The 21148-nt window shown below is 42.0% G+C and overlaps 1 protein-coding gene across 1 annotated transcript in view; it reads left to right on the top strand.

The window, feature by feature from the left end:
- The window catches only part of Limch1 (LIM and calponin homology domains 1), a 292070-nt gene that overhangs the window by 227778 nt on the left and 43144 nt on the right, over window positions 1–21148 (top strand). Inside the window, exons 10-16 of the mRNA XM_090343161.1 lie at window positions 4650–4946; window positions 7297–7539; window positions 8025–8357; window positions 9777–10118; window positions 15866–15901; window positions 19615–19669; window positions 20287–20460. Of these exons, the coding sequence (XP_090199287.1) occupies window positions 4650–4946; window positions 7297–7539; window positions 8025–8357; window positions 9777–10118; window positions 15866–15901; window positions 19615–19669; window positions 20287–20460 (1480 nt within the window). The remainder of the gene's footprint in view (window positions 1–4649; window positions 4947–7296; window positions 7540–8024; window positions 8358–9776; window positions 10119–15865; window positions 15902–19614; window positions 19670–20286; window positions 20461–21148) is intronic.

Raw genomic sequence — 21148 nt, 5'->3', positions numbered from 1 at the left:
CTGATACTTCTTGGGGCCCATTTCTCAGCTGGGAAAGTCTAGGTTTGCAGAGACAAGTGAGAATGCTGCATATGTGCCTTGCAGGGTCAGGATCATTAGCATTAAAAGAAACTTTTATAGACTGCTTTTCTCACAAACACCTCATTTCATTAAGGAGCAAAGGTGTCTGTCATTCCCTTTCACGTGAGGTTGACACCCAAAAGTCTCACATTTCTTGTAAAACAATCTATTAGAGATACCTTAGCATCAAGGGACTGCATGCAGAACTTATTAATAAATGTGTGGCATTTGATATTTATTAGAGCTTCCATCAAAGTAAAAAAGTATTAGAGCTACTTTTTTTTCTATTTTATTTTCTGGTCGTGTTAACTTAATTACCCCTCCCTTTAAAGTAGAATTCTGCCAAAGAAGCCAGATTTCTGAGGTTTTTTTTTTTAAGAGGATAAAATAAAAACCAAGATTCACTTCCTCTGAATTAAAATACCATGGAGATTTGAGTTCTCTTAGCTGGTGTTTCCCATTGGAGAAATAAACTTAAAAAAAAAAAGACTGAATTGGAGGCTTCATGTGATTGTAGTTTTCTAATTGTTTGCATGTGTTTCAGCACTCAGTATTTTCTGAGCTAGTCTGTGAATCGTCTCAATCACATAGTAATTAATTACAGAGAGGGGGAAATCTCCGAGGAACATAGACATTCTAGAAATCTTTGGAGGAAGAACAGATGTAGCCAAATATCAGACACATACTCTTCCTCCCCTCCTTGCAGTTGCTGACTCTCTGATTCTTACTGTATATACTTTCTTGGGTCTTGGGACCAGGCAAACACAGAACATGTACCCACCTTTGTCACTACTCTGTCTGGAGGAAGAGTGAGCCAGGGGCTTTCTGGGGTTCCTAAAAGGTTTTTCTGAAGAGGCTAGTATTTTTTAATAGAATACACTGACTGCCAAGCTAAGGGCTCTGCCTTATACCTTGCCAGTATAAAGGAATGAAAGAAAATGCCAGCTCTTCCTTAGTTTAAATCATTATCTCATTTGCTTTGAAATATCTAAGTCATAGAAACTGGGAGACAAGAGGTTTTTCTACACTGTCCTTTGTTTGGGAGCCATATGTCCTGTTATGATGGTTTTCCATGAGGACAGCAGGCTAGCAGGTTGTAAGCTCTATTTCTCATTGTATGATGGGCTGTATTTCCTTCCAGCCAAGTGCTATATACCAAAACAATTCCTTCTTCCCAAAGAAACTTGTCTATGATGACCTGAAGGAACAGAACAACAACAATAAAAATACTAAATCTTCCCATAAATATGAAGTCAGTTACCCTAGATCTTCTCATTTACCTAAGTTCATATGACTTGAATTAAAGATCTTAATATTTCCTATACCATCACAGCCCCTAGCTTGCAGCCATGCCATGTCAGGCTTCTGGAATGGTCTAATTGTTCAGAAAGTTGTAGTTATTGAAAAACAGTAAATTATACCCACATTTCATAGTAGATTGCCCTTAGTATCCTTTAAGATAGAAATGAGAACATTTCAGCCAAGCGTGGTGACTCACACCTGTAATTCTAGCTACTCAGGAGGTTGTGATCTGAGGATTGCGGTTCAAAGGATTGCGGCACTTAAGTCTGTGAGACCTTATCTCCAATTAATCACTAGAAAACTGGAAATGGCACTGTGGCTCAAGGGCTAGGGTAGTAGCCTTGAGCTGAAGAGCTCAGGAACAGAACCCAGGCCGAGTTCAAGCCCTATTACCCACAGAAAGAAAGAAAGAAAGAAAGAAAGAAAGAAAGAAAGAAAGAAAGAAAGAAAGAAAGAAAGAAAGAAAGAAAGAAACACATTTCAAACGTCATTGAAAGACTTTATTAAGTGAACATCATGACCATTCTTTTATGTATTTATCTCCTTCAGATGTATTATTTGTTATTATCATAGCCAACAGTGCCAGCCCGAAATTCTTATCATTATTTTTTCCTCTCTGTGAGTCTTTGAATCTCTGAATTTACAGAATTCACACAATTAGGGTTTTTTTAATCATTCATTGTGCCAATTTGTGCCTTTGAGTGGCTAATCATACACAAACTTTCTCCCACCCCCTTGTTAAAAGTCCACATATCTAAATTGAGATCACTTGAAACAAATCTTGCCCCCTACTCTGGGCCCTTAGCCTAAAACACAAAACAGCAAGGGGATTTGTAGCTCACGTGATACATGAGGTATACCAGATGCTGCCTGCTCAAATCGGCATCACAAATTGGCAGGGCCATTTGCATAAATGTGTACATTTTATTCCAAAGAATTCTGTCAGCGACAAGGCCAGGCTTCCTGCTGCAGACTGGAAAGAGTGTAGATGAGTGCTGGCACTGTGCTTCTACCTCATCTGCCTCAGGGGCTCCCTGCGCCAGCATAGAAATCTGAAAGGGCTTTGTGAATTAGAGTGTTGGCAACATTGTAGAGTATGATTCGTTCATCGTGTGCTATCATCAATCCTGACTGAATGTTTCTATCACCAGCAAGGCAAATCACAACTTCATTCTAAGTACAACTCACAAGCTCCTTCTATTTAGTAACCCAATTACTTCCTTTTCTCTGGCTCTCATAGTAATGGTAATGCTTTTTTTGTTTTTAATTCTTTAGTCTTGTGTGTGTGTGTGTGTGTGTGTGTGTGTGTGTGTGTGTGTGTGTGTGTGTGTGTGATGCTCTGCTTCCAAAACTGTTCCTGGCAGGGTTGTTTGCTCAGTGAATAGTGCAGTCCTCTATTCATGACTGTGGAACAAGACCTGGGAGCCAGGCTGCCTGGGTTTGCATTTTCACTGAAGCAAAATGCTTTGACTCCGGCAACTTTCTTAACCTGCTCTCATTTTCCACTCAATAAAATGACACTGAGAATACTTCAGACCTTTCAGGATTACTGTTAGCGTTGAATGAATTAATGCCAAGGAAGAATTCTAGCACATAATTTACACTCAGGGATGAAGCCACCATCATTCTTATCAAGGTGCGTTTTACAGAATACTTTTGAGGAGATTAGTTCAATGACCTGTCATATTTCCACTCACCATTCTTCCTGGCTATAGTCAACTAATTCAAGTGAGTCTTGTGAGCAAGTTTCAGGGAGGAACCAGGTGGGAGACTGTGAATTCCAGGGGCAGCTCAATGGGTAGGATTTCATGCTTTCAGAAATAAACTTACTTGAGGGCAAAATAGAAACATCACACACATTTCCCATGTTTTTAATTTCTACTGCAAATAGTAATGAATAGCGTGGCATGCTTTACTTTTCCAAAAGTTAGAGGGAAAGAGTGTGCAGTTGCTCTGGGGCAGTGACTTTCTCTGGAACAATGGGATGCAAAGCCCAGGTTGCTAGGGTTACCCTTCAAAAAGAGCCACACGGCCACTTCTGCCCCCAGTCAAGCCACCTCCTCCTCCTTTCTTCATTTCTGTGATGAGTTTGGTTTTTTTAAGGAAAGAGAATTTACTCTCTTAATGTAGGCTTAATGAGCCTACACAAAGCAGGTAAACTTCCTTTAGAATTCAAATATTTCATTGATTTATCATCTTGATGAACAGAGAAGTTCATCAAGCTTATGCATGCATTATGGCAAAGGGTGTTAACACTTTGTTACTATTTAGAAACAAGGCTGGTCTTGATAGGTGGAGCAGGTCCTTACAATGCCTCATAGCCACAAAGACTCTATCCCTCTCCACCTCAGAACAAAATGATACAAAAGAAAGTATCAAGAGGCCCAAGGCTCATGCTCCATATTCCAACCACTAAATTGCAATTTAAAATTTCTGTTTCAGAGGAGCCCTTTTGAAAGTGGAAATCAGGTATCCTAATTTAACAACGGTTCTGGCAAAATGTCTTTCTCCAGCGCACAGACGTTTAGCATATTACCAAGTAACACGGGGAGGTGAGCAGTGACCGGGACTAAAGTAGGAAGAAAGGTCACTGACAGGGCAGCATAAGCTTTTATGTCTCAGGTTGGTCCTCCTAGTGGTAAGCCATTCCAGATGTTTCATGTGAGATTAGTTGGGCAGATAGACTTTGCTTATGCTCTGAAGTCTGGTGCATGTTCTATATTGTAGATATGCTGTCACATAGCTGTATTTGTTTTCCCATAGACCCGTTATTTGGTGGCTCAGTATTTTGCTCTGACAGCTGATAGCAAAGTATCTATTGGGTATATTTCCTAATGTACTAAAAAAAGAAAGAAAGAAAAACAGATCAACAGAGCTTCCTGTTTTCTCCCAGCCTCATGAAAAGCTCAAGTGATAGAGTACCTACTTAGCAAGCATGTGGCCCCGAGTTCACACTCTAGTCCTGCAAAAACAAAGCCATTTAAAAAAATCATTCAAAAGAATGTAGATTGTCAATTTCAGAGCCATTTAGGATCCTGCTTTTGGTGCTGTTAGAACCCTGCAAACTAAAGAACTGTTTAGTGTTGCTAGCATTCGACTAAACTCTAGGTTTTTAAACCTCTCCTAACTATGCTACAATTGAAGATTAAAATGATAAAGCATTGTCATAAGAACTAACAATATGGAGAGAACCTTGTACTAACAATACAGTTGTGTGGATGAAGATGGAAATGTAAAAAAAAATGGCCTCATCAAATATGGAGTCCCATTTAATTTTACTCTATCAGTCAAAACCAATCAAGTGAAGAGAAAGAAGCTATCCGTGATATTATCCTCCGCAAGGAAAATCCTTTCCTGACACAACAGCGTGGCTCAGAGTCAGAAGATGAAGCTGTATGTCGACTGCCTGACCTTGAAAAGGATGACTTTGCTGCAAGGAGAGCAAGGATGAACCAAACCAAGCCAATGGTGCCTTTGCATCAACTCCTCTATGGCCCTTATCGAAAAAGAGAGGATGAGAAATCAAATGGCAACAAACAACTGTCAAAGGGAATCTCAGCCAAGAAAGGTCTAGAATATAAGAGGTGTGCACTGTGTATGTGTCTGTGTCTATAAAAGAGAAAGAGCAGAATTAAGCAAAGATGATCCACACCCAGCCCCTGTTCCCCTTTTCTGCCTGAGTACCTTGATGTGGTGATTTATTAATGGTTCTCCAGCTATCCAACCATTGGTTATCTAAATGCTGATGATACAAAGTTTTAGGGCTATGTCTAAAATAGGGCTGAATTTGCCAGTTAAATGTTTCTCTATGTGATGGTGATAATGTCATAGGTCGGCTCTTTGGCTGGGTAGATGTGTCCTGTTACCTTCAGAGGACAGATAATACCCAAGGCTGCTTCCCATCCATTCAAAGGAGGTAGAAAACAGTTATTCTCTTGCTCTAAGCTCTTTTTTCCTATTAGCAATGTTTATCTGTTGTAGAAAGGAGCATGAGGCTTGTTCTTTCTTCTCTTACACTGGCAAGATCACTGAGCAAATGATGAATATGTCCCATGAGAGAATAACTTCTCAGATGCATAATACACTTCTGGATGTTCTGTCCGAAATTGCTTTTAAGGAAGTTTCCTTCTTCCAACTTTTCTCCCAGTATCTTAGTACAGATTGAGCATTCCCAAAGTTCAATGTTCTCCAGAAGCTAAAATATTTCATGAGCTTAACAAGACAGCACAAGTGGAAAATTCCTCATGGGACAGATCAAAGGAAAAATTCAAGTGAAACTCAAAATAAGATATTAAAAAATGACCTTCAGGCTATGTCTATAGTGTACATAGGAAACAAAAATGCATTTGGTGTCTAGACTTGAGTCCCATCCGCTAGCCATCTCATAAATGTGCAAAATATTTCAAAATCAAAAATAAATAAATAAAACCTGAGATCCAAACACTTCTACTCTCAAGCTTTTTAGGTAAGCAATCCCACGCTCCTCTCATATGTATTGAAATGAATTGGAAAAGGACCATTACAGTCATGTGGGATTTGACCAGTGGTCTTTTTGTTTTAAGAGAGAGTTGTCACTTTAATGTCTCTGCTTGCTCAATTTCATCCCGCAGTGTTTATCATGCTTACATTTTCCTCCTATCAAAATCAGTTAGAGCTATAGCGTCTGTTTCTTTAAGGAAGCACCAAATTTTAATGATCCTGATTCAGAGAAGGGACTAAAGCAGAGAACATCTGGCATCATTTTTTTTCACAGGCGTTCTGACCTGCGCCAGCTTTGAACTGCAATTCTCCAGTCCCATCCTCCCAAATAGCCACGATTACAGACATCAGCTATCAGTGTCCATCTAAGAAACTGACTTGCATTGAATGTTACAGAATGTTTGTGCATATAGATGCCACAGCTTTGGGCTAAATTACAGTTGCCAGCAAATTTCACTTCGTGAGAGAGCCATCAAAAGATCATTTTAGTTCCCAGAAAAGTGAATGGTTAGTGACACGAGACACGTGTGGCTACTGATTGTATGATCCGGGTAACAAACACCTGTCCTCCACCCTTCACCGGGCTAGTGCTGTGAAGCAGTCTGGGATAGAGTGGTAACACTGTTGGGTTTGTCGTAAAGATCCTGTCAGGCAGTTGTCAGTTTCATTTGAGATATTTCAGACATGCGCAGGATTCTTGCTCTCTCCAAACTAATCCTCAAATGTGGATCATGCTGAGCTCGCTGCTGACATTTCAGTGATGCAGAAAAAAATAATTCTGAGATTGCTAAGGAATTCAATCAAAAACTTGAATTCATCACAGTAACTTGAATAGTGTGGGAACTGGCCGTCCTTATTGTCAAACTGAAATCTCATTACCGTTCTTAATAGTCTTCCAGAGAAGGCTGGCTTCTCTTCCCAGACAAAGGTAGACACTGTCATCTGTTGGGGGGAGGCGGGGGGAGATTGTCTCATTAAAATGTCAAAAGGGCAGCTAGCCAGGCTGATAGTTCATGCCTGTAATCCTAACTCCTCCGAAGGCTGAGATTTGAGGATCTGCAGTTCAAAGCTGAGTGGGAAATTATGTGAGAAGCAAAAAAGCCAGAAGCAGAGGTGTAAGTCAAGTGCAAAAAAGTACAACAAAAAGCTGAGAGATACTACCCAGCCCTGAATCATCCCAGGCCCAGTATGGGCGCACTTATGTGGACATACATTCACACACACACACACACACACACACACACACACACAAAGGGAACATAGAGGAAAGCAATCAGTGCTACAATTGAATTGATAGATATGAGGAATGGTGGGGAGGGGGTTAAAAAAGATGCTTCTACCCTTCCATTCTGTCCTCAGCCTCTGAATTTCCATGCTTGACTTTCTGATTATCTGCTTCCTTTCCTTGAACCTGAATTTTCTAATATCATGGTGGGGCCTGGATCAAATGGATAGAAACCAGAGCCAAAAGGACGAGGTGAAGGCTGTAGTAACTTGTGTGGTCCAGGCTCGGGAGAGTGAAGCTGTGGCGGAGGGGACCAGGAAGATGCCAGACCTTCGCAAGGATGACCTGGCCCAAAGGAGAATTCAGGGAAGCCTGGGTCCCCCGCGTGAGGCTCCAAGCTTCATTTCCCTCTCGACCATAACGGAAGCTGATTTGCAGACCTGGGAGAGACTGCAGGTGGCAGGAGGCACAAGGTGTGTCATGTTTCTCCCACAACCCCGGTGGTTACGATGCTTGTCTTTATTTGAGTTTTAATTTTGATGACTGGAAAAATGTGCCTCCCCCAAACACACAGCTTCTGGAAATCTGTCTATTCTGCATGAAGTGAAACATTAACACTAAAAACCATAAGCCACAGCCAAAAACATCCCGTTTAACCAGCTTCCTCACTTAAGAATTTAAGCTTGACCTCTAAATAATTTTCATGATTCCCCTCTGCCTGTGATTTTCTTCTGAGATCATTCATGATGATATTAGAAGTAATACTTGATGGAAAGTTAAAGCACTAATCACCTAGGCAACATAAAATTCATTTCTTTGATTCGTTAAATGGACAAGCAATTCTTCTCTAATCATGGGATTTCCCCCCCACACACACACAGCTTGCTTTGTGTTTTAGATCTCTGATTGGTTACTTGCCTTAGAAATCTTTGGAACTTTATTTCTGGTTCTGACCCAGGGATGGAGATGTGCAGACCCCCTGTGTACCCCCTGAGCCAGCCCCAGAAATCAATGCAGAGACTGCCATCCGAGACGACTTTGCCAGCCGCAAAGCCAGGGCCTATAAGAAAGCATCGAGCCCTAAGCAGAAGTTTGTGCACTTTGGGCCTGTGACAGAGATAGATCAGCAGAAATGGAAACGACTCAGCATCGGCAAGGTGGGGCCTAGGGAAGATGTAGAAGTGACCAGGCATGACAGCGAAATGCCCGCTGCTTCTCCTGGGTCCCCTGACTCAGCAGCTACCTCCAGAATAAAGGAAGAGAGAGTGCTGAGCTCACGAAATGACTGCAGGTATTTCCCGCCATCTCTCTGCAGGAAGATGTGGTGGGGGGGAGGCGCTGCGGCTTTTGGCGTTTGTTAAGTGGCAGAACACATGCTTAGCACACGGGAGACCACAGGTCCAATCCCCAGCATGAAAACAATAAAGCAACCAAGAGTTTGCCAAAGCCCATTAGAAGCCGGGAGACGTTGTAACAGACTCCTGTGCAGAACACTGAAGAAGTCACATTGAGGGTCGCCCCGGGAGAAGCATGTGTGTGAGCTACATGGCAGGCATCCATTTCTACTCTGTTGCTGTGGAAACTGCTGCCTGGGAATGCCAGTCATCTCCACCCACCACCCTGTTAACCTCTGCTACAGTCAGTGCTATTTTATTAGTAGAATGTATTGAATGCGCTAGATGGAATGTTTTCATGTTTCTCCTACAGATGTATCGGTATAAAGCCCAGCTTGTCTATATAACTTTCCTCTTTCGTGTCCCACAGTTATGAGACAATTCATATTTTTCATAGGCACACACACACACACACACACACACACATTAAGAAAGTAAAAAATCACCACATGCCAATTATACCTATCATTCTAGCGACTCAAGAGGTTGAGATCTGAGGATCACTGTGCAAATCCAGCCCAGGCAGGAAAGTTTGTGAGACTTATTTCCAATAAAATATCAAAAAAGTCAGAAGTGGAGCTGTGGCTCAAGTGGTAGAGCACTGGCCTTGAGCAAAAAGCACTCAGGGAGGCAGCCCAGGCCCCGAGTTCAAACACCAGAGAAAAGTAAAGGTCTCTTCTCATACTTAATCTTTAAAAGTATAGAATAAGTCTTGAGTGGAAAAGGACTTCCCTTTAGTAGGAATGTGGACACATTCCTTGCAAGGCATCTGTCTGCAGGCCTGCCACAAAACCTTCCTTGTTAGGGCAGTCCAGCTGTGAATTCCCAAGCCCTCATCTGGGGGTTCCGTCTATGGGACTCTTCTCTCTTCCCTTAAGAAGTAATAAGACATTTATAAGACTCTGAATCTCCATCCCGCCTGCCTTGGATGAGCCAATTTTCTGTCTATGATGGCAGAAAATGCTCAGGGCATTGTTCTTCATGGATCCGATGGTTGGTAGATACCACTGAGAAAAGCAGGCTATAGAGATGCCCTAGAAACACAGCAGGCTTTAGAGAACTGGTAAGGACCTGAAGTGAGGGTAGGACTGGAAGTTCCTGAGAAATGCATCCTTCTATCCTTGAGGGCTGTGGGAGCCTCCACTCAACCCCACAGTGACAAGGTTGTTTCACTCAGGCCCCTGCCATCTGATTCTGTCACCCTTACTAACTGGCCTGTGGAATGAGAGCAGAGAATGATTCCTCTTTGCATTGTCTCCTGTCATCATCAGTTTCCCTTTTGTATCTTGCTTCCTGGGCTCCCTGATTAACAGCAGGATAGTGAATTCTGGCACCGATGACGATGGCAAAAGAGTCTTGTGGCTGGCGCCTGTGCTAGAATCTCAGGATGAGCAGGTCTCCACTTTGGGTGAAAGCCCAAAGAGGACAGAGGAAGGTGAGAAGAAATGGCATGTTCTGCCTTCCCCAGGAGGTGATGGATGGCAGGTGGGACAGGCCTGTGGGGAATTCTTTCTTGTAGTAAAGCTGTCCTCTCTGGCTCTAGTTACGTCCAAACAGTTACCACAGGATAATAAAGAAGAAAATGAAGAAGTTGCTCAAAAAGATCCTGAGATGGCATCACAAGTAGAAAGATCTTCAGAAGAATGCAGCCAACCACTGTGAGCCTCCTGCTTGCATTCTGTGGTGTGCTATTTCTGCTGTGTGTGCCAAGTGTGTTTCAAAACAAACAAACAAACAAAAAGAGCTTAGCATCTCAATGTGCGCATAGTGGCTGATAGATGGGGAGGAAAGCTGCTTAAAGGAAGAGGCCCATCCCAGGATCAGAGTTCTGCTTCGGCTGCCTGCTCTAGGTAGAGATCTTAGCCTTTCGCATGCACCTGCAGTTTGGCCAAATGTCACTGTCAGCAACTGAAAACGAGAGGAAACAGTTCTTGTGTGTGTACCAGCTGTACCATAGAGACTCTCAGAAGTATGTATGAGTTCTCCTACCCCACTGCTCTATGCGCTTCTGCCTCTGTGGAGGTTGCTTGTGGCTTAATACCAGTAGAGTGATGCTGCTGAATACCAATAACCATAAGTGGCCTTTGACCGGCTGGCCTGAATGTTACCCTAGAGTTTGTCCTACAGCCTCTCAGTTGGAGACTTCGGGAACAGAAGGAAAGCCAAAGATGACAGCCTGAGTGTCAGTAGACCAAATGGTCAAAGAATGTTGACTGAGCCCCAAAAGGATGGGGTGATGACCAGGAGGGCTGGGCTGTCCCCTAGACAGACTGGATCCAAACCAGACCTGGTACATTTGCCCAGCAGTATGATGTGACGGAATCCACCAAGGGTCCACCCACGACTAGCCAGCAATCAGAACGTTACCTGTGCTTTCACTGTGTTGTGCCAGTCCGAGCTGTGATACATGATTCCAGAGTATAATCAACACAGTATTGTGCAGCCAAGCCAAGTACCTACTACCACTGGCAGCAATGGAAGGATTAAAATGAGACTGGTGGACCAAGAATTTTTTTCATGTTGCATGTGAGCAAGTATGGAAAGAATAGTTCATGAGGTTTATTCCAATCTTTATCATGTGGTCAGACTAAATGAGCAACTCCTTTTGCTTCTTCCTGCTTCCCAGAGAAGCCTTTAGCAAATAGTTTAAACTTCTTTCTGACCTACTTGGTTTTCCTGATGCCAGGCCAGAGACGATGCAAACCATTTATAAAGTGTATAATTTATTTGTCAGCATTAGCAAACCTTCACTTCTGCCTACAGAGAATTCTGTTGTGTTCTATGCCTCAACTTAATTTAAGATGAAGAATAGGGAAAATAATGACCGGATTTTGAGGCCCAGTGTGTTGAAGATTCTATTGATATTTGCTAAGAGAAATAAATGTAAGGCAGTGAACACAGGGCAGTTTAGTCTGCCTGCGTAGTAGTGTCGGGGAAAGGAGTCAGAAGTGTGTTGTATAATATATACTCACTAGGAATCAGGAAGTTGAATGAGTTCTGCTGGGGTCAGAGAATACAGTGGGGAGAATATGAAGTAATTCCTAATTTTCGTAAATCAGCATCCAAGATATCATGATCATCTGGTTCTATCTATGCCTCACTTTCTCCTGAAGAATTTTCCCTAGCAATTCCCAGGGGCCAGGGTAATACTCAGGCAAGAAATCACAGAGAGGGTCGGAGCCTTTTCAAAGCATCTCAGCTCCTCCTTGGACTTCACAGGTAGGCTGGATGCATATTCGTTCCGCTCATACAGAGGAAGCTGATGTAGGGAAAAGTTAAGTGAATGGATTAGGTGTGGTTCCCAGTCTGGTCCTTGGGGACCAGAGACTGAGTGGCTCACTTCATACTCCATAACCATTCATCTTCTTCTCCATTTTCTAACACCTACAGTGTCCTCTTCATATTAAATGAAAATGAACAGTTAGTCTGAGTACAAGGATGTTAAGCAGGTTAACTCTATGACATACTTTTGCAATTGAGTCAACATGTTTCCTTTCACCCAATAATTTATTGAGGCATTACTACGTGAAAAAAGTCAGATCTTTGGCCAGGAGGTCAAGTACTAGGAGATAATCTCAGATGAACAATAAAGCCATTTTCTCCCTTCCTTTTAAAATAAGGGGCAATGCTAGTTCATAATATGAAATTTTTTATCAGTAGCTAACCTGATTCTGAAATGCACTGTTGATGCTAAAAGTTATGTAAATGTTACCAATAGGGACATGGCCTTTCTCTTTCTAAATATCCCTGCCCTCATCTTTAAATTTTAATTAATTTCTTTGTGTGTGTGTGTGTGTGGCCTGTCACAGTTGCCAGCCCTTTGTCCTTATAGCCTGTGGACTAACATTTAAAATATCTTGTGATATTTTTGGTAACTGAGGTTTACCTACAGGATAATTGAGAAGTCTTCTTGTAGCCCAGCTCTGATTTTGACCTCCCTTTCCCCCTCCTTAACAACAAAGACTGTTCTGCTTAATAAGTTGGTACCCTTGGAAATTCCTTAAATCTGTAAGTGCATAGTAAAAAGAAGAAAGGCTCTCTTCTGAGACTGTGCTCAGGTTATCTTCTGATCCAATTTCACGGGATCTAGTATTCAGTAAATACTGAAACGCTCTTCCTCTCCTCACTGCTCAAGGAATCCAAACCAAACTCCTCCACACACTCAAGATTTGGATTTTAGTATCTGTATTTGTTAGCAGAGATGTCCTTTAAATGCTTTATTTCAAAGATAACCTTGTCTGCCAAATACTATATTGTGATAAAAATGTAAATTTAAATATGCCCAACATACAACAACATAGTTGAACCTCACAAATAAAACATTGTACTAAACATGCCAAACCCAAGGGCGCAGGAGTCCTTCCAGACAGGACGAAAGACACTACTTCGTGGATGTGTTTACTTTGCAAAAATTCATCAAAGTGGATGTGGAAGGCGTGTATTTTCTGTATTGAAGTTATACTGCAGTAAAATGTTACTAAAATGCCAAGTAGAGACACAGACCCATATCGATAACAGATTGTTTTTACACCAAGCATGATGACTAAATTCTGTGAAAGAGAATTTAGAAAACACTGTATTTGAATAAATATATTCCTGTAGGCCTCTTCATTAACTTCGAGACATCCATTTGAGAATTAATAATACTCAAGGGCTGTTTCTTGGTGTAGAGGAATCCACTTGTCACACCTGAAGTGGTATTTGGGGAACATTGAGAGTGTCAGGCTAAACTCTGGCCTTTTCTGATGCTATTCCGTGGAGCAAGGGAATGTGCTCCACTGCCAGATGCAAATCTCCACAAACCTTATCCTTTTCCTTGTTTGTGGAGATTTCAGCACATAGCAAGTTTTCTTTTTTCTTTCTTTTTTTTTTTTTTTTTTTGGCCAGTCCTGGAGCTTGAACTCAGGGTGTGAGCATTGTCCTTGGGCTTTCTCAAATTTAGGGCTCTACCACTTGAGCCACAGCACCACTTCTGGCTTTTTTTTTTTCTATGTATGTGGTACTGAGGAATAAAACCCTGGTCTACATGCATGCTAGGCAAGCACTCTACCACTAGGCCAAACTCCAGGCCCCAGCACATAGGAAGTTTTGCACTCATGGTTGCTACTACTGTGAATGAAACAATGACTCATGATGCAAAATATTGAACCATGTGTGCATGTGCATTCATGTAGGGGAAAGGAGGCTGTGTGGACATCCATGTATTCCAACGTATTTATTTTTCTAAGATTATAGGAAAAGATCTTTAGAAATGATTCTTTTTCCTATAAGCTATTAGGATACTGACCACTGGTGTAAATAAATTTTTTTCTGATAATCCCAAAACATAATTTACTGGAAACAAGACACATGTCCCTTACAGCAATAATTCTTTGTCCATGATGGCATAGATGGGGGCTGTTTTTAAAATTCACCTTGTCCAAAATGATTAGGCCCTGTTCTTTGAAAAGTGAGCTCAACACATGTTCTTTTAATCTTTTCTCTAGCATAATCTACAGAAAGAGTATATTTTAAAACATCATTGAGGCTAGGTACAGAGCAACCATTTTTATGTACAGAAATGCAGTTTTAGGAGAGCATTCTAGAACCTTAGACATACGAATTGCCACAAGAAGCCAATACGAGCCTTGAATGCTGATCTTGTCCCAGGTAAGTTAGTTCCTATCCAAGTGAAGTCAAATGAAGAAACAGAAGCTGGAAGCAGTGGTTTGGATCTGGTTGAAAACTCCCTAGCCTGAACAACTCCAGCCAGGACTTTAAAAAACCAGTATCGCTGGGTTCTCCACATTTGCATAGCTTTTCCCACAAACCCTGTAAGGGGACAAAGAAAATGATGCAGATCACCCCCTCCATGGAGGCCCAATCATTTATTCAACTATCTACTATCATTTATTCAACTATTAACTATCTACATGCTTAGTGTGTTTCATCCTCCTCTCTCTCATAGCATAATCTTTTTCATTGCTTCCATATTTTTAGGCATAAAAAATGACCGTATCTCAGAGGCTACAATGTTAGAAATTTAAATTCTCAGAAAAACATGAAAGATTAGAAAAATGTTTTGTTGTTTTCAAGATATAGAATACCTTCCTTCCTCCCCCCTCAGTCTGGTTTTGATGAAGGCTACCAGTTTTCTAAGAACTGTGGTGGTTTTGGTCAAATGCATGTATGGCAGTCACCGAGGAAGGTTCTGGTTGAGTTCTGTTTGCCTTCAGAAAACTGTAGAAATACTCTTGGATGTAAATTAGGCAACAAGTGACAGTTTAGGGACAGGACAAGAAGGATGTGCTTGTGTGCCAATGTGCAGGATAGCCCATTCTTGCCTAGCATAAAGACCTGGACAGTTTCAGTGTGTGTTTGTATCTTAAACTGCCCTCTTTAAACACTGCAGATTAATCTGTTTCTTGTGTTTCTGTTGAGCAGATTCTTTCTTTGCAGGTAACATAGGATCATCTTCACTTCTCTTCTAAGGTTTTGTTTTATACCTGTACTGGGGCTTGGACCCAATGCCAGGGTAGTATTCCTTAGCTTTTTTTTTGCCCAAGGCTGGCACTCTACCACAGCCCCACTTCCAGCTTTTTTTTTTTTTTTGGTGTCAGTCCTGGGACTTGAACTCAGGACCTGAGCACTGGCCTTGGGCTTTTTGAAGGTGAGAGCTCTATGACTTGAGCCACAGCACCACTTTTGGCTTTTTCTATATATGTGGTACTGAGGAATTGAACCCAGGTCTTTGTGCATGCTAGGCTAGCACTCTACCACTAGGCCAAACTCCTAGCCCATCATTTCCAGCTTTTTGTTTGTTAGTTGAAGTTGAGTCTCATGCATTTTCCTGCCTGGGCTGGCTTTAAGCCATGATCCTTAGATCTTAGCCTCCCAAGTAGCTAAGATTACAAGTGTGAGCCACTGACACCCATCTTCCTCTGAGTTTTATGTATTTGTTTGTTTGTTTATTTGTTCATTTACATTGGTCATGGGTCTTGAACTCTTGGCCTGGATGCTGTCCCTGAGCTCTTCAGCTCAAAGCTAGCACTCTACGACTTTGAGCCACATCACCATTTTTGGTTTCGTGGTGTTTAATTGGAGATAAGAGTCTCACAGACTTTTGTTCCTGGGCTGGCTTTGAACCATGATCCTCAGATCTCAGCCTCCTGAGTAGGTAGGATTACAGGTGTGGGCCAACGGTGTCACCTTTCCTCTGAGCTTTAATATGAATTTTATGTTCTTTAGGAAAGTCAAGACTTCCCCTTGATTTTCAGCAGCTAATAAATATTGCCTGTTGTTTTATGAAAGTTCTCTTCCAGTATGATCAGCAGACAAGATTTGGATGCCCAGTATCTATCTCTTGCACAGGTTTTTATTTCCTTTCTGCCTTACCCATCTTCTAACTTTGTATTTGATCTTGTAGATACGGTCCAAGAACTCCTGTGTCAGATGACGCAGAGTAAGTGCTCTTGTATTCATAGGATTAATTATGCTGGCTAAACTGCATGCTTCCAGTACTTACCACTAATTGAAATGCAACGGATGCCACATGAACTGAATGGCGAATGGACTCACACAGCAAGGCACTTGAAGTTGGAATGCAGAACATATGTTCTGTGTAGAAAAGATGAATGAAAAACCAACTCGAGCATGATTCTAATCGTGCAGCTGTAGCTTACAAGTTAACATTTGCTTTTCATAGGTTGGGGCATGTGAAAGTTCTTCTTGTCATGGTTTGGCCCTTGGTCCTCCTTCTAACCCACGGAATTATTAAAAGGGTATTCTGCATTTTCATTCTTGATGTGTTGGGACAACAGTCCTATAAATCATTGGATTGTTTTGTTTTCTTTCAAATTAAGAAAAAAAAATCCTCAATCAGTAATTATAGAGTCAGAAAACCAAATTGCTCCTAAGCTGGAGTGCTATGAGCTGAAGACTGCTGGAGACAAAAACCCTTGAGTTTTGTTCAAATTCCGTGGCCTAGCAAGGGGTCAAGGATGGAAATCACGACCTGAATTTCCTCTCCCTACTACTTGCTTTTCGCTCTGCTGGGAGATTTAGTCCCCATCCATGACTGCATTAACTGTCTTAGAAACTCAGTGCCCACTAGCCGGTCATTTTGTCCCGATATGCAAGGCAAAGAGTTTTCCTGCAGAATACTAGCTGCCCTATATTTGGGGTATTTGGGGAGGTGAGGTGCAGCACTGGTTTTCAAACCCAGAGTTTCCCACTTATGAGGCATATGCTCTACTCTTTGAGCCATGTCCCCATTCCTATTTTTTTTTTGCTTTTTCAGATAGGGTCTTGCATTTCTACCTGAGACAAACTTCAGACTATGATTCCCTACTTAGAGTAATTTATGTCTTCAGAAATATGATTGGTAGGGGCCGGGAGTTTGGCCTAGTGGTTAAAGTGCTTGCCTAGCATGCATGAAGACCTGGGTTCGATTCCTCAGTACCACATACATAGAAAAAAGCTGGAAGTGGTGCTGAGGCTCAAGTGGTAGAGCTCTAGCCTTGAGAAAGTCCAAGGACAGTGCTCAGGCCCTGAGCTCAAGCCCAGGACTGGCAAAAAAAAAAAGAAATATGATTGGTGTCTAATTTGCAACACCACTCGTCTACTGAGTCTAAATGTTATCTCTGGGGTGCATGGCAATTGTGTCATGGAATGAATGAACTTGAAATAAGGCTGTAGTCCCACAAAAAATCTCTTCCACTGAAGGAAGAAAGGAAATTGTCTCCTCATTGTGCTTTTGTAGGTTTGTGTTCAAGATGTCAGCTTATTGTGGACTCTGTTCCAAGGAATCAGACTCCATGGCCAAGTTAGAATGGAGGCCGTCCAGTCATCTGACACACAAAACGTAAACGTTCATGTCTCCAAACCAAACTCCTCCGCGTTTGCCTGACAGAATTAGGTACTGCAGGCACTGGCTGATACTCTTAAAACCTCCAGTGGCAATATTTACCATTCCTTGAAAGGAGAATTACATGAGATTGATACACCAAACTTTATTTTTGATTGTGTAAGCAAAACCATTTTGAAAGAATCAAGTTTTTTTTCTTCATTGATGCAAAGCTGCTGTACGATTTGTATAAACCAGATATCTAGGAAATCCTAAAAGATAACAGACAACTTTATTCAAGAGCTTTTAGAAAGCATAGAAAAAGTTTATGGGTTTTTTGTTCTGTTTTTGTTTTTGGTAGTAGGCCTGAGGCTTAAAGCTAGTGCTCTATCACTTGAGCCACAGCTTCATTTCTGGCTTATTTTTTTTAATAGTTAATCAGAAATATGAGTCTTATGGACTGTGATATGTAGGGTGGTTTTGAATCCTCCAATCTCAGCCTCCTGAGTGGCTAGGATTACAGGTATGAGCTACTGGCACCCAGTCAATTAATGACTCTTAAAGGGATAGGAAAGAATGGAGCCACTCTTCTCCCCATCTCTGCATTTGTTTTTTTTTAAAAAACAACCCCACCCCCATGGACCAAGAACTGTTTTCCTGAAGGTCTTACAACAGACACAGCTTACATGATAACATGTGGAGAAAAGCTGAAAAGATAATATTAGTTCATTTTTTGAAAAAAATAGGGATGTATACTATTTTTAATTTTCCTCCATTCTTTTCCCTTTCCCCAAATCTTTAAAGATGGTTATTGACATAGACCATATTGATGAATAATTGATAATGTTCTTAAAATACAGCTCAGTTAAAATAGTAATATTAATCATATAGTTGTGTCCTTGAAAGAGAATGGGGGTCAGAGCAGACCTACCACACAGGCACCTGGAGAAATGAACCGCTTCTGGCCAGCCTTAGTGTCTGTAAATTTAGGCCCGCCCGCTCCCCGCTTCCTTGTGTAGAGATTCCTTTACCAACATTCACCTCACCGAAGGAGACTGCATCTCCTTACCATGCCGTGGGCCTAAAAACCATTTCTAAACTCCCCTTAAAGAAATTCAATCTCATTTTGCCAAACTGCCAACCTACCCAGTACCAGTGGCTCACACAAGTAATTTTAATTACAGGGGAGGCTGAGGTCAGGAGGATCATGAATCCAGGCCAGCCAGGGCCAAGAGGGCCATAAGATTCTCAAGGGAAAGAAGCTGGGAGTGGTGGTGCATGCCTGTCATCCTAGCTACTGCAGGAAACTATCTCAACAGACCCCCGGAGCAGGAAGCAAACCCCTATCTCCAAAATAACCAGTACAAAAAGTTTTGGGGGCCGGGCGCTAGTGGCTCGCGCCTGTAATCCTAGCTACTCAGGAGACTGAGATCTGAGGATCAAGGTTCAAAACCAGCCTGGGCACAGTCATTCATGAGACTCTTAACTCCAGAACACCAGAAGTGGGGCTGTGGCTCAAAGTGGTAGAGTTCTAGCCTTGAAGTGAAGAGCTCAGGGACAGCTCCCAGGCCCAGAGATCAAGCCCTATGACCGCCAAAAAAACAAATGGTCTGGGGATGTGACCAAGAGGCAGAACACCTTTCTAGTAAGTATGAAGCCCTGAGTTCCAACCACAGTAATTCAAAATAAGATAAACCCAACTTCAAGGAAAAATCCTAGGCTGGAAAGCTGGCAAGCTGTGTCCCACTAGCCCAGGGACAGAGCCATCAGTGCAGAGAAGGATAGTTTTAGCCCAAGTCACAGTATTCTGGAAGCTTCTCTGGGATTCCCCCACCCCTGCTTCACCTCAGCCCCAGCCCCACACTTCTTCAGAGGTCAAGTCCAACCTCAGAACTGAAGGAACATTTTCTAAATAATGACTCAGCCCATTTCTCGCGTATTGTCCGTTCTTTACTTTCTGTTCCTTCTTTTTGAAATGACATGAAGATATTACCATTTGCTGATGTTTCTTAAATGAACCAAAACCTTCCAGAGGAGAGGGGAAGGCGGGGGGCGAGGGGTGCAGCACTTCTCGTTTAGAAGAGGACAAACCCGAGGGTTTTTGTGGTTTTTGTTTTTTTTTTTTTTAATTTCCCTAAGCAGTTTCTAGCCACATTCGGGCTGAGAGACTCAGAGCTTTCCAGAGAGAGTAGAAATGGAAACCCAGGCCAGGGGAAGCTAACTGTGGGTCTGCATACTGACCACGAGGCAAAGGGCTGGCTGCATTCCACAGTCTGGAAAAGACTGCTCTCCTGGCTCCCTAAACCAAAATTTTGCCCATTTTATTTAAGACAGCAGAGTCGTAGGAAGGGAGCTCTTTTCTACTCTCAGCCTAATAGCCGCTGGGTAAATTATGAGAAGCCCCAGTTCCTCAAAGTTTATGTCTTAGATTATCTTTAGTAGAAATTGTAAATTGCCTTCAACGATAACTGATTGGATTGGATATTTTACAGGTAAGATTTTTTTTCCTTTTAATTGTCACAAGAGCAATGGGATGAACTTCAATGTGTTTCTAAGTCTTCTTTTGACCATGAAATAAAAAAAAAAATTAGGATTCTTCCTAACTCTTTAAATTCCTAACTTTCTTCTTTTATTATTTTTGAATGGTTTGAGACAGTGTCATACTGAGGCTGACTTCAGGTGTTCAGTCCTCCAGCCTCAGGCTTCCTACTGCTGGGATTACAGGCAGGTGCCACCGTGCCTGGTCCTAACTCTTTCTTAAAGAACATGAATAAGTAGTATAAAACAAGGCGGGGAACTCACAGCCTTTCTCCCATGGCAGGATTGCAGTTTGCTTGTTTGTTTTTGGAAGGCCCGGCTGAGGAGCCAGCACTGTCTTGGAGTGTGTTGGTGGCAGTTCCGTATGGTGTTTTGTCTCAGATAAAACCCCATCTCTGCAGATGGATTATTAGACTACTCTGAGGGAAGACAGTTAACAAGAACAGTCTTCCGTTTCCTGAAAGGAAAGGGACCGGGCCATCCATTCAGGTTCATTCTGGGTGGATGGACTGGAGTGTGGGCTGGTGAAGGTCTTGGGGACATCTCCTTCTGGAGAGCGGCCTGCTGGGGACCGCTGTGTTCAACATCTGGGGGGTGGGGGGAGGGTTCTTCCGACATTGCAGATGATGTCGGAATTCGTTGGTGTCGAAGCGCATGGCTTTCCTTTTGCTGTGTGTCAAGTTGGCTTCAAAACCAAACTGCCCAGGTCTTGTGCTCTCAGATGCTACCAGAGCCCCGCCATTGCTTGGTGTCTAGACTTTGTCACTCACTAGGTCCCAGAGGGAGTCATTTCCATTAAAAAAAAAAAAAAAGTAAATTGTTTTGGTTTCTGATTCTGTGTTCTGCTTTCTGCTTCAGCTTTTGTAAGCAAGGCCAACATGAGCATTGCAAAAAAGTCCCGTGGCCTTGCCTAATATTCAATGTGCTTCTAGAAATATATTAATCGTAGGCACAGCTAAGGTTTAGATATCTATAAAATATTCATATGTGTATATATATAATTATTCTCTCTTTCCTTTGGTTTTTAAAAGGGTAAATTCAGAGACATCCTGACATATTAAAATGATAGCCAGTTACAAAAGATACAAATTTTGGTTTATGCTGACCTATCTTTTACTCCATCCTCTTTGTAGAAAATACTTTATTTTCTTCATCCAAGATGCTTATTAAGAGCACTATCAATTGCCTACAGATTTACAGGAAACCAAGGGGGGGGGATACATCAAAGAGACACACCAACTGGTAGTTGTCAGATGCATCTAAAAACTCAATAAAATACGATTGGCAAATGTAAAAATGGTCTTCCTTCGTGTAGGAAGCTCTTAA

Source organism: Megascapheus bottae, chromosome 13 (genome assembly GCF_031878675.1).
Source record: "Megascapheus bottae isolate mThoBot1 chromosome 13, mThoBot2.hap1, whole genome shotgun sequence".
NCBI lineage: Eukaryota > Metazoa > Chordata > Mammalia > Rodentia > Geomyidae > Megascapheus > Megascapheus bottae.
The sequence above is the reverse complement of the archived record's forward strand: the minus strand, read 5'-3'. Positions and strand labels throughout refer to the sequence as shown.